This window comes from Buceros rhinoceros, unplaced genomic scaffold, assembly GCF_000710305.1.
Source record: "Buceros rhinoceros silvestris isolate BGI_N320 unplaced genomic scaffold, ASM71030v1 scaffold6987, whole genome shotgun sequence".
NCBI classification, from domain to species: Eukaryota; Metazoa; Chordata; class Aves; order Bucerotiformes; family Bucerotidae; genus Buceros; species Buceros rhinoceros.
The window spans coordinates 1,948-13,899 of record NW_010422691.1 but is presented as its reverse complement, the minus strand read 5'-3'; the positions used below and the strand labels follow the sequence as shown (position 1 = coordinate 13,899).

The window sequence follows — 11,952 nt, the reverse complement described above, 5'->3', positions numbered from 1 at the left end:
TCAAGCAAAACCAGTTGAATTCCTGGAATATCCACTGCATGACCAGATTGCAATCATGACTCCAGAAGCTCTCGTTGTGGGACAGAATTACACCATCAACATAGAATATTCATCTAATTTATCAGATACCTATTACGGCTTTTACAAAATTTCTTACAAAGATGAGAATTCTAAGCAAAGGTATGCCCACAAATGCAGCTTCTCTCTTCTGTCACTTCTAGGTTGTGCTTTGATAATAGAAATAACAAGGATTGCTTTTTCCATTGGATGTTTTGTACAGCTAATTCCTATTGAGCAAAATACGTCTTTAATCTCCTGAATAATCCACCTGAAAAAAGTTTTTCATGAATTAACTAAGTCAGTCAGGACAGCCTCTCCATCACTTGAATATAGTGCAGTATAGGAGTCATACGTAGCTGTAACAAGCACAAATACAGGCTAGGTGGTAAGCAGATTGAGAACAGCCCTGCAGAGAAGGACACGGGGATGTTGGTGCATGAAAAATGGAATATGAAAGCTAATTGCATCCTAGGCTGCATCACAAGCGTGGCTAGCAAGTTGAGGGAGGTGATTCTGACCCTCTACTCTGTTCTTGTAAAACCCTACCTGGAGTACTATGTTCAGCGTTAGGACCCAGCATAAGAAAAACATAGACCTGCTCAAGCAGGTCTAGAAGAGGACCACGAACATGATCAGAGGTCTGTCTGAAGCACCTCCCCTGTGAGGACAGGGTGAGAGAGTTGAGTTTGTTTAGCCCGGAGGAGACAAAGTGCAGGGAAGACCTTACAGCATCCATCCAGTACTGATGGTGCTGACAGGAAAGATGGGAAGGGACTCTTCATGAGAGAGTGTAGTGGTAGGATGAAGGGTAATGGTTTTAAACTGAAAGAGGGTAGATTTAGATTTGATATAAGGAAGAAATTATTTACTGTGAGGATGGTGAGGCACTGGAACAGCTGAGAGACATTGTGGATTTTCCCTCCCTGGAATTGTTCAAGACCATGCTGAGTGGGGCTTTGAGCAGCCTGGTCTAGTGGAAAGTGTCCCTACCCATGGGAGGATTGTTGGAATTAGGTTTAAGGCTCCTTCTAACCCGAAACATTCTATGGTTCTATGATTCTATGATAGTGTGGCTTTTTGTTTGTTCTCCACCATTGTAGAAGGAGATCAGGTTCAAGACCATCCAAGGAACCTGAACATAAACAATATATGGGACCCAATGAGATGCATCCCACGGTCCTAAGGGAACTTCAGATGTAGTTGCCAAGCTGCTCTCGAGTATATTTGAATAGGCATGGCATTCAGATGAAGTCCTCAGGAACTGGAGAAAAGGGAAACATCACACCTTTTTTTAAAAAAGGGTAAATCAGTGCTTTTTACATAAGTGAGTGCTTTTTAGGTAGAAGATTAATGAAATTGACACCCATCACCCACTTCAAGTGGGCCTTACACTGATCATGTACTTAAGAGTATTTAAGAGTATTCCTTTGTTGGCATGTAGTTGTCCATGCAGGTTTTCTAGAAATAGAGTGGTGCAAACATTAAAAGATGGAAAAAGCAGTATGGGTGAGTCTAGGACCAGTTGACAGGAAAGTAATTTGAACAACTGCTGAATAAAGACATTAAACACTTACTAGTTTGTACAAAGAAGTGTTAAGATCTAAAGCTTAAAAGAAAGAAATTAAATGGAATATAAAGGAAAAAGCAAGAAAAGTCAATGTTATCAGTGTTACAAATCTTTGCAATTACAGAGGATTTGTATGGAAATTTCCAAAATATTAAAAAATAGATTTTGTTTCCTGAAAGGGAGAACTTACAATTAGCACTACCAACTCAAGATTTTACTCCTTGAAGAATAAACCAGAAGTATGGCAAACTTAGTCATAGTTTTTCTTTCTGCAGTGAAAGATGATAACTATATGCTGCTAATGTTTGAATTATTTAAGTCCCTCAATGATAGCTTATCTTAAAAAAAAAAAAAAATAAAAACCAGAGACTAATTTAAAAGAGGATTTCTTGAATTATTTAAGTCCCTCAATGATAGCTTATCTTAAAAAAAAAAAAAAATCAAAACCAGAGACTCAATGTAAAGATGATTTCATAGACTGTTAGAAAGCTGTGTAACATAAGTAAGATGTGTTTCTTTTCTGTTCTCCAAACAAAAACCCAGAATGTTTTGTTTCAAATTCACAGGCTTCTCTAAGTATTAAACAGATACTTAAAGCAGAAGTCCTTTACTCACAGTTTACTTTTAAAACTCTTTTTATCTAGATCCTAGTGGGTCTATGACATAGTGCTGAAGTGCACAAGTAAATAAATTAGCTGCATGAGTTGTTTTCAAATATATACAAAAACCTGGTACATTCAGATGAATGTACCTGAATTTGTTCTTGAAGAAATAAATTTCGGTTAAAGGATTGCTAATCTGTTTCTTCAATGAAAGCAGGTGTGTTTTACTGATGTGCAAACATAGACGACTGTTGAGATTTCCCAGGTAAAGTGCTATTAATAAGCCTCTTATGAAGGCTTATGTGCTGTTTCTGAGCACATACTGAAATATTATAGTGTATGCACAATCATTAGAGAGAATCTGTTGCTGCTTGGAAAACTGCTAATAGATTTCAGTATTACATCATTGTTACAAAAATGCCACAAGTTGTCTCTCTGTTGTAGAATGCAACAAAGATAATCAAGATAATAAAGAATAACAAGGGGTGTAGATTGCATCAGAAAAACATAACCACAAGATAAGTTGAAGTAGAGCTAAGTAGTTTATCACAAATGTTAGACAGGCGTTACCATCAGTTAAGTGGGAGTAAGAATATGATAACTGTGTAAGGCAAAAATCACTTAATTTTTTTCTGAATTTCCATGTTTTTTCCTATTCCGATGTAACTGAAGCTTTGTTTTCTCCTTGTATTTACTGTAGTAGAATGAGAATGTGTCAGTCTTCACATAGGAAAAAGATGATTTGTCAGTAGTTCTTGAGGTTTTGTCCCCCTTCAGTCCAGTGCTGTGTGCTTTTTTTGAGGAACATGCTTTAACTTGTTTGTTTTTCAGTAAATCCTTTTCCTTGCTGATGTAATTTCCATTGCCTTGCCTATCTCTTCTGTTTCCAGGGGCTTTGTTTCTGCTTCTTGTCAGTGGTTTTACAAATACAGGCTACTTGGACATCTCTGTTGTTATTGCATTTTCTGTATAAAACTCAAGCTGTCAAGCTGAGTTGCAAGAAAATGTCCTTTATTTCTAGTTTAATTTTGTTTTGAATATTTTTTTATTGCACAAAAACATTAGAATTATCAAATGGCAAAACAAATCACTGTTGTTAGATGCAAATTTAAAAAAAAAATTGGGCCTTATTTATAGTTTTTTGTAGAATGGTTCTTCATTGTTTGTTTTTCTTCTGTAAAATCTTGGGGTGAAGGAAGAAAAAAAAAGAAACTTCCTGCACCAACTTCAAGATTGAAAAAGAAGAGTAAGAAGTTGAAAGCAGACATGGAGATCTTACGAATTGTCAGCAGTGTGCCTCCTCAGAAAAGCTGAAGGTCAAAAAATATTGGAGTGATTATGCAGAAGAAAAGGAAAACCCAAAAAACTTGTAGGTAGCTTGGTAATAAGTTTAAAAACAAAACAACCAAAACCAAAAGAAACAAAAAAGCAATGTGAATCACTGTTCTCTCCACTGTTTAGCTCCAGTAAATACAAGACTTCTTGAGTTTTCAGGGTTGTCTTGCAGGAGCAGAATGCAAGTCAGAGATGCTCTATAGAAAAGCCATAATTTCTGCAGCTAGTTAGTATCAAAATACTTGAAAAGGAACATAGACTTCTAAGAAGTTCTATTGTCATGCAATTAGTCATTGGATTAGAGACAAGACAGGGCATGAATTTACATAGAATTAAGCAGCAAAGGGAGCAGGCATGCTCTTAACAGAACTGAGGAAGCATATGGAGGAGGCATGACATTGAGATGAAAAAGCTTACTTGTAGTCCCATCCGCTGCTGAGGTTTGAAAACTTTAATTTACTGGGCATGCTCACAAATTTAATTTTTCCATATCCTTTTTGTTCCCACTTACTGGAAGCTGGCTGGTTTATGTTTTGGTGATTGTTCTATAATTATGTTATTCCAGGTGTATTCTTTTTTGTTAGGAAGGCAAAAATAGCCAAGCAAATAAATACACGTTTGGGGGTTTAAAAAAAAGTTTCGTTAATGAAACATTTATTCTGACTGCACTAACCCTGTCATTTACCGTTCAGAAAGCATCTCCCATAACAAGCTGTTACAGGGTTTGGAGGGGGAAATGGTAGTTCTATCTAACTGACATTTATTCTTTTCAAAATTCTTAATTTGCTCTTCTCTTCCCATTAGGTGGTTTGCAGCAACTCAGTTTGAACCTCTGGCAGCAAGGTCTGCTTTTCCATGCTTTGATGAACCAGCATTCAAAGCTACATTTTTAATTAAGATCAAAAGAGATAAGAAACTTTCTGCTCTCTCAAATATGCCAAAGGTACCTGCTTTTATAAAGGAATTTTAGTAGAGCTGCTGCCTAGGTAATTTGTTTAAGTGCTTTCCATTGTGTTTTAGCTGCACTAATGTCCAGGGGATTGACTTGAGCAGTTAAGATATAAACTGTATGACTTTCTAATAAAACAACTGTCTTTTCCTCAAAGACTTGAACAAAGTAACTTTGTAGAGAAAATAACTGTTCAATGCACTGCACAGTGCAGGATGTTATTGAGGAGACATTTGAATGGCAATGGGAGGGATTCCTGTTGGATCATTTTTTTGCAGTTTTGTTGATAGCTACATCACTCTCAACAGCCCTTAGGACTTGCTTTTGAGTTTTCTTCTGTATTTGCTGATAGTGCATATGTGCAGAATATCACAATATCTTTATCAGTAGTTGGTCTAACTAGCATTGGTCTCTGTGAAAGATATGACTGATGTTGAAGTATGTGCATTTAAGCCTAAATGAGGGCAAGTAGGGTGTGAATACAGAGTCAACTCCAGAATTCTCTGGAATTCCTTCAGCTAAATATTTTCAGGAAAAATATTGTAAGAGCATATCAGGATTTTATGGTGATGCTATGTGCCATTAAGCCTTTGGAGAAACCTTTGTAAAAGCCTAATTCATTTAGATAGAGCAGCAAGACTAACTAACTAGTCTGTGTCTGACCTCAGTCCTCCCTCATCAAAACATTACCACCATTTATCACCCAACAGAAACTAATTAATATTGACAATATAATCAGTAATTAAAAAAATTACACCCTTGGTGTTGGTGGGACACACATCTACATTGTGCAGTTTGGGTTCCAGAAGGTTGTCAAAAGCTTGGGTACTGATGTAGCTACCCTGTTTTTGAAAACCAAGGTAATACTTTTTCACAGCGTGTGAATGTTATGTTCCTAGATTTGTGGTGATTCTCAACCATTACTTTTAAGAGGATTGCAGCACTTTACATCCAGGCTTAAGAGCACACTATTTGCTGCTTATTTTCACTGAAAGAAGAAACAGACTTTGCTGGACAATGTTTTATGTAAATATGTATGCTGTTTTATGTAAACAAGAAAGGGCAGTCACTCACTTTCCTGCTCCAGGAGCTGGACATGTGGTTTAGACAGATTTCAACTGCTTCCATAGTTCTTCATGTACAAAAAGTAAACTCGTAAGAAGGAGCTGGCCACCATCCCATCTGTTCCTGCTCAACTCTGAGTGCTGTTATATAGCGTATGATAGCTCTTTTGGTGCTGTCTGTGGATATTAACATGGATCCACGTTAGACATGTGTGCATGATGAGGAATCATCCACATGGAGAAAACATACTGATGAGGTGCCTTTACTGTAAGGTCATTAATGGACCTCTTTCTCCTTACTTCAGGACTCGCTGACATTTAAGTTTCTACCCCTTCTTGCTGCAGAAGTGCAAGAAAGAAATGCATTGCTCATTTTTCAAGGAGATAGGAAATAATTTGAAAAATGAAAATTGAGGAGATGTGACCTTTAACCATTCTACTTGCAGTGAAAAATGGATTGGTATTGCACATTTGTATCATCTTAAACATTGGTGTTATGAATTTTCCCTATTGGTCACATTAGATATATACTCTTTGGCTGTTTCTACATAGAAAAGCCATCTTTTTCCTACCTATCTTTCTTTAGATAGAATTGTTCTTCCGGTGGATTGTGGCATTCCTACATCACGAATTCCCTTTTAAATTAAGTGATGCCTCCCTTTCATCTGTTTTTTTGGTGTTTTGATTCCTCCTGCTGGTCATACCACTTGAGTTATCTTCAGGTCTGCTTCTTCCTCTTGTGCCTTGCATACTACATCTCTTCTGCTCACCTACCTATAGAAGCTGTAGGCAGAAGCTCCTGTGCTTCCTTCATGCTGAGAGTTCTCCTTCCTTCCTTCCTTCCCATCTTGTCAACCTTTTCCGTTATCTGGTTCTCTGCTTTTTAACCCACCTTCTCTGTCTTTGTGCATTTGTTCTTGGTATCAGACCCTTTTCACTGAACTTCCTGTTTCTCCACTCTTTTTCTCTTTGTAGCATTTACTGAGCTTGGTATGTGATTAAAAACATATTAAAATTTTAATCTGCATTTTCTTCTGTTGTTTCCATCTTGATTTTAAAATTTGACTGTTACATCATCTGTAACATTTCTCAATTTCATTTCTCAAATGAAGGCTTTCAGAAGCGGAACAAAGATAATATAAAAAAAAGTTGTGTGTTTAGCGCTGGGGAGCAAATACAACTTCTTGTGTCAAAAAAGCAGATCAGGTTTAATTAGAATTTATCAAGCAGGCATAAGAACATACAGAGCGAGTGAGCTGATAGTTTTGCTAATGGACAGTATGTCCAAGATAATTACTCATTTATGTTTATACTGCAAACAATATTATTTCTTTTGTCTTTATGGCCTGATGATTTGATACTGTGTAATTCCTCTTTTGTTGATGTATGAAACCAAAACCAGAGTCTGTTAATGGGTTCAGAAGTTGTTCCTTTGGATTTTGTAATTTGTCAAGATAACTTGCATGTGTGAGTGTAATGGGTTAAGATGGCACCAGTGAAGGGTTGGACTTCTGTCTTCCTCTTTCCTCTTCACCCCAAAGCGCGGGAAAGAGATCTCGTGACTTTTGGGAAGAGAAGCCACAACCCTCTTCACTCCCTGACTGGGAGTGGAGATATTTCAGACATGCCTACGCAAATAAGCGCATAAAAAGCAGAGTTTGAGACACTCCGCCGGCGAACCACGGCACTAAGAAAAGCCACAACCCTCTTCACTCCCTGACTGGGAGTGGAGATATTTCAGACATGCCTACGCAAATAAGCGCATAAAAAGCAGAGTTTGAGACACTCCGCCGGCGAACCACGGCACTTTTGATTTTCTGCCCTAGGGCCAAGAAACTTTCCATCAGAGAGAGAAAAACATACTCAATGTATGTTTTGTATGTTTTTGTATTGTTGCCTCAATAACCCTGGAGCAGTAAAAAGATTCTTTGGGCGAAACAGGCAGACCTTTCTGCTCTGCTGATTACCAGCGGGGGTGGCTTTGGACTGAGTTGAACCAGACAACCAGCTGTAAGCCCCCAGATCCTGCGTTGATGGGACAGATACTGATGCTGAAGGGAAATGCGAACTGGTTCCAGATGCTCAACACACGCGGGAAACCCACAAGCATTCCCTATGGTCCATATCCTGCTCCATAGATGGGGAGAGCCAGAAACCTCAGAGTTTTGCCCCTGGTAAACTTAAGTCAAACTTAAGTCTTTTCCCAGCTACCCCAGAGGAAGAAGGACTATGTTACTGCATGGAGGTTTGCCCCAGGAGAAGTTTTCTCAGACTGAAAACTTGTGAGGTGACAAACAAAGCACTCCCCCTGGCAGTGCTACCATGTGGTGGGTTCTTTGTTTGTAAATGGGAGATGTGGGTCGAAATGGGAGACTATTATACTTGTATATCCTGTTTATGTATTTATCAATCTCCCTCTCTCAATCTCTCTCTCTCTCTCTCTTCCAGTCCTGTTTACCTTGAAATTATTGCTTTATGGTTTTAATTGCATTCACCATTAAAATGCTTCTGTTTTCACTCCCCCTTAAGTTAAAACCTGTGTATCACATTCTTTTCCTTTGCCTAAACAAGACTTAACGAGCTTCTAAGTTCTCTTTTGTGTAGTTTTTGGTAGGTTTACATTTCCCCTGAAACTACAGTAAGTTGTGAAACCTTTCAAGATAGCAGCCAAATAGTTTCAAACCGCAACAATGAATTACAATAAAAACCCTATTTTTGTGACTGTACAATGAAAAAGATTAGACTCAAGTTTCTATGAAATAGTATGTTACCTCAACAGCATTTTTTGTATCTGTGAGTTCTCTTGTAATGGTAGCCATTTTTATATGCAAATCTCCCTTTAATTGACATGTTTTTATTATTTATTTAATGGGTTTTGTCCCTGATCGCACAAGTGCTTTAACACATGCTGAATTTTTACAATTTAGACTTTTACATTTTAGACGGTGACCAGTGAAAGAGAGAGCTTGACCCTTGTGATCTCTCAGCTTTATAATGAATGTGACGTATATGGCATAGAATGGAATAACTTGTTGGTCAGTTTAGGGTCACCTCTTCTGTCAGCTTCTCCCTGAAGGTGCAGCCTTTTATTGACTGCACCCCCGACATGGTACACAAGATTTAGCAGTGGCCTTGGTCTCCACAGGAGCAAGTATAAGCAAGAGCCTTTCTGCACACCAGTCCCTGGTAGTAACTGTAAACATCAAGTGTTATCACTTCTAGAAGCAGACACTGCCTGTGAAAATACGCCGTTAACTTCAGGAAGTGCAGTTGGTTAGCAGAAACTGAGCTGAAAAGTAAAATCACTTAACAGAATTAATTCTGTTCTAGCTCAGACCAGGAGAGTGAACTAACTTAGACTGATGATTTCAACAAGGCAGTTCTCTAGTAATACTGCCTAATAAAATACTGCCTAATAAAAGCTTGACAAATAATTTTTGGATATACACAGTTCAATGTCTCATGTCTCTCTAAGTTTCGTCATACCATGAGTAGGTTGTGAGTATCATCTGTCCCACTGAAACATAACCAAAATATAAAGAAGTTCTGCAAGTTCACTTACATTTTTTCTAATATGAAGTAACTCTTTAACATTGTCATAGAGTTCTTTTGTCTGCATTAATAACAGTGCTTTCTTTTCACCTGCAGAAAGCCACTATTCCTGTGGCAAATGGAATTGTTCAAGACGAATTTTTTGTGAGTTTGAAGATGAGCACATACCTAGTAGCCTTTGTTGTTGCAGATGTGAAAAACATCAGTAGGGAAACTAATGGGAGTCTGGTAAGTTTTTTTTCCACTTCAAGTTCTTCATCACCCCTCCCAAGCCAACCAGCCAACCAAAACAAAGCAAAAAAATCCTTAAATGAACAAGCAAACTCTTTCACTTTTAAATTTATATATTTTCTCGGTTTTATTATCCTCATCATAGGTAGGGACAAAAGCCATATGCTGTAGGTTGGACTGACCTCAGGTCTTGTACCAGAATGAGAAGACTTTTACAGCAAGGGACTTCTTAAGGTCTTCGTGACAGTGGAAAACCTGCAATTTCTAAGAGCTTTCAGAGCTGCAAGCTTTTTTTTTTAGTGCTTCATCTGTGAGGGATAATGTCATGTAAACCAAGAGCTGTTCAGATGATGACACTAACAATTTCCAGGAAAGCTTACATACTATTTCAAGCTGAGCTGCACATATGTACTATACCTGCAAAGAAAACCTACCTAAAAATACATTGCCCTGCAGTGAAGCAAATTTAGACTAACTTCTAAGTCTATATTCAGTCATTTGGATACAATGATTTCATTGTGGGGACTTTTGTTTTTCCAAGGGTTCCGAAAATCAAACAGTTAGTCCTATTTGATCTTTGCCCTTCACAGGGATATGCCCTGTAGTGTCAGCAAGCAGTTTCTGCACTGTGTGCAATTAAAATAACTGAAATAAAAACATGTTGCGGTACACTGTTGTGGTACACTGGGTGGCAGTGTGGGCGGTCGGAAGATTACGTGCTTACGTTACAGGAATGCAGTAACCACCCATGATGGGCGAGGCTTAGTAGAGCTACATAGCTCTATTCATTACATAATAAAACGGCATTTTGCATCCTCTGTACCAGAGAGAGTGTATAAGTGACCCCCAACGGAAGGGAGTTGGGTGCCAAATATCACAACAAGTTTCCACAAAAACATGGGAGTATTAGGAGATGCTCTGTAATCCTATTTTAGGAGGTGCAGGAATTTCATGGGAGCAATGATTTTCATGACTCTCTAGCAGGAACCACCCCTTTGTGGTGATACGTTGAAAGTGCCAGTACCTACCTAGAAGAGGGAATAGTGCTAGTAGCCCTGCCAAAGCAGAAACCCTTGCTTTAATCCAATATACACAAGTAAAGATACTGGTCAATAGGCTTTGATTGGACAAGTGTTTCTAATTATACCTTAATGGGATGAACTGTTTGGTCTAAGCTAAAAAGTACTTCAGAATTATTTTGTAGCAGAGGCTTGTAGGAAAAGAGAAAAAGACTGAGTGATTTTAAAGAAAGTGTCTCTTACCTGTGCTTCACCTTCATTCTGACCACCAAGCAAAATTTCACTAAGGTAGGGAAGTCCAGCTGACCTTTAGAAGGCTCCAAACGCAAGGAATCTGGCAATGTATACAAGTACTTGCCATCTTAGAGTGAAAACACATATGAATGGACATGCCAAGTAAGGCCAGAGTCTAGCTAGTGGGTTGTTCATTTGCCAACAATGCTCCACAGGCCAAGGCAGCCTGTAAGAAGGAAGCATATAATGACGTTTTCCACAAAATATGTTCTCAAAATTCTTCCAGCAATTTGTGGATGAGAGATTCAAAGAATTTTAACTAACCAGCTTGCTCCGTTTATTGTCATGAATGTTATAAGAAAGCTTAGAGGTGAAGTTGCTTTACGTTCATAATTCAGTGAGATTTTTCTCAACTCCAGAAGATCCTGGGAGGCTTTTATGTTTTGGTTTTGAGCTTAAGATTTGCATCTAATAATTTTGTATTACCAGGAACACTAGATTATATCCTTACAGGTAATTACTTGAGTAAAACGCAAAAATTAAGAGGTCACCTTATCCATCTAGTTGAAAATCCCATTTGTGTACTGATTTGTAGCACAGTAAGAGGGACTTTTTAAAAAAAAATACAACAGGAAAATTTATCTCAACATATTTTGTGTTTGTGTATGAAAGGGCATTCTAAGTCTGGATCAACATTGATAGCAGGAACTGGTTAATCATAACTAATGAGAAGACAGGGACCAGCTAAGTCATAAATGAAGACCTTGTCCTTGGGATGCAGGCAGATTGGGCAAAACAGGCAGCCATGAATCAGGGTAAAAGGATCCTAAAGAAGATATCGAAGGCAAGAGTTAATTAACTTGGAGTGGGAACCTGCTGTCTCAGAAAAACGCAACAGAGCATGTGAAAAGTTCATCTAAGAGGAGGACTCCAGCCTTCATCAAACGACCACCGCTGATGACCACCAGAGGACACTGCGCATGCCCAAGAGAGGGATGGACTATGTAAACGAATTTGGGGCAAATGATTATAATATTCTTGTTAGTTCCTGGAAAGATAATGCATATGTAGTAGTTAACTGTATATACAATGTAATTGGACCCCCTGAAAACACGCACAGAAAGGCAAAGAATTATCTCCCTGTGCGTCCGACGTCACAATAAAGATTACCGGCTTAACAGTCACATTGGCTATTGGGTTTTATATCAGTGTTTCTTTGAATCAACGTGTAACCTAATCAAAGTTATTTTCTTCATATAGCCACCAACATGAATAGAAGGAGCCTGTAACCTCTCAATTTTTATGAATGTTTCTTACATAATGTCTGATGTGGCCCTTC

The 11,952-nt window shown here is 38.2% G+C and overlaps 1 protein-coding gene across 1 annotated transcript in view; it reads left to right on the top strand.

The window, feature by feature from the left end:
• Nucleotides 1-9,379, top strand: part of LOC104496934 (leucyl-cystinyl aminopeptidase-like) — a gene marked incomplete at its 3' end in the record, with an annotated part of 10,104 nt that extends 725 nt beyond the window's left edge. The window contains exons 2-4 of the mRNA XM_010140128.1: nt 1-180; nt 4,369-4,507; nt 9,226-9,379. The exon at nt 1-180 is cut by the window's left edge and continues 21 nt beyond it. Of these exons, the coding sequence (XP_010138430.1) occupies nt 1-180; nt 4,369-4,507; nt 9,226-9,379 (473 nt within the window). The remainder of the gene's footprint in view (nt 181-4,368; nt 4,508-9,225) is intronic.
• Between the last annotated feature and the right edge of the window lie 2,573 nt (nt 9,380-11,952).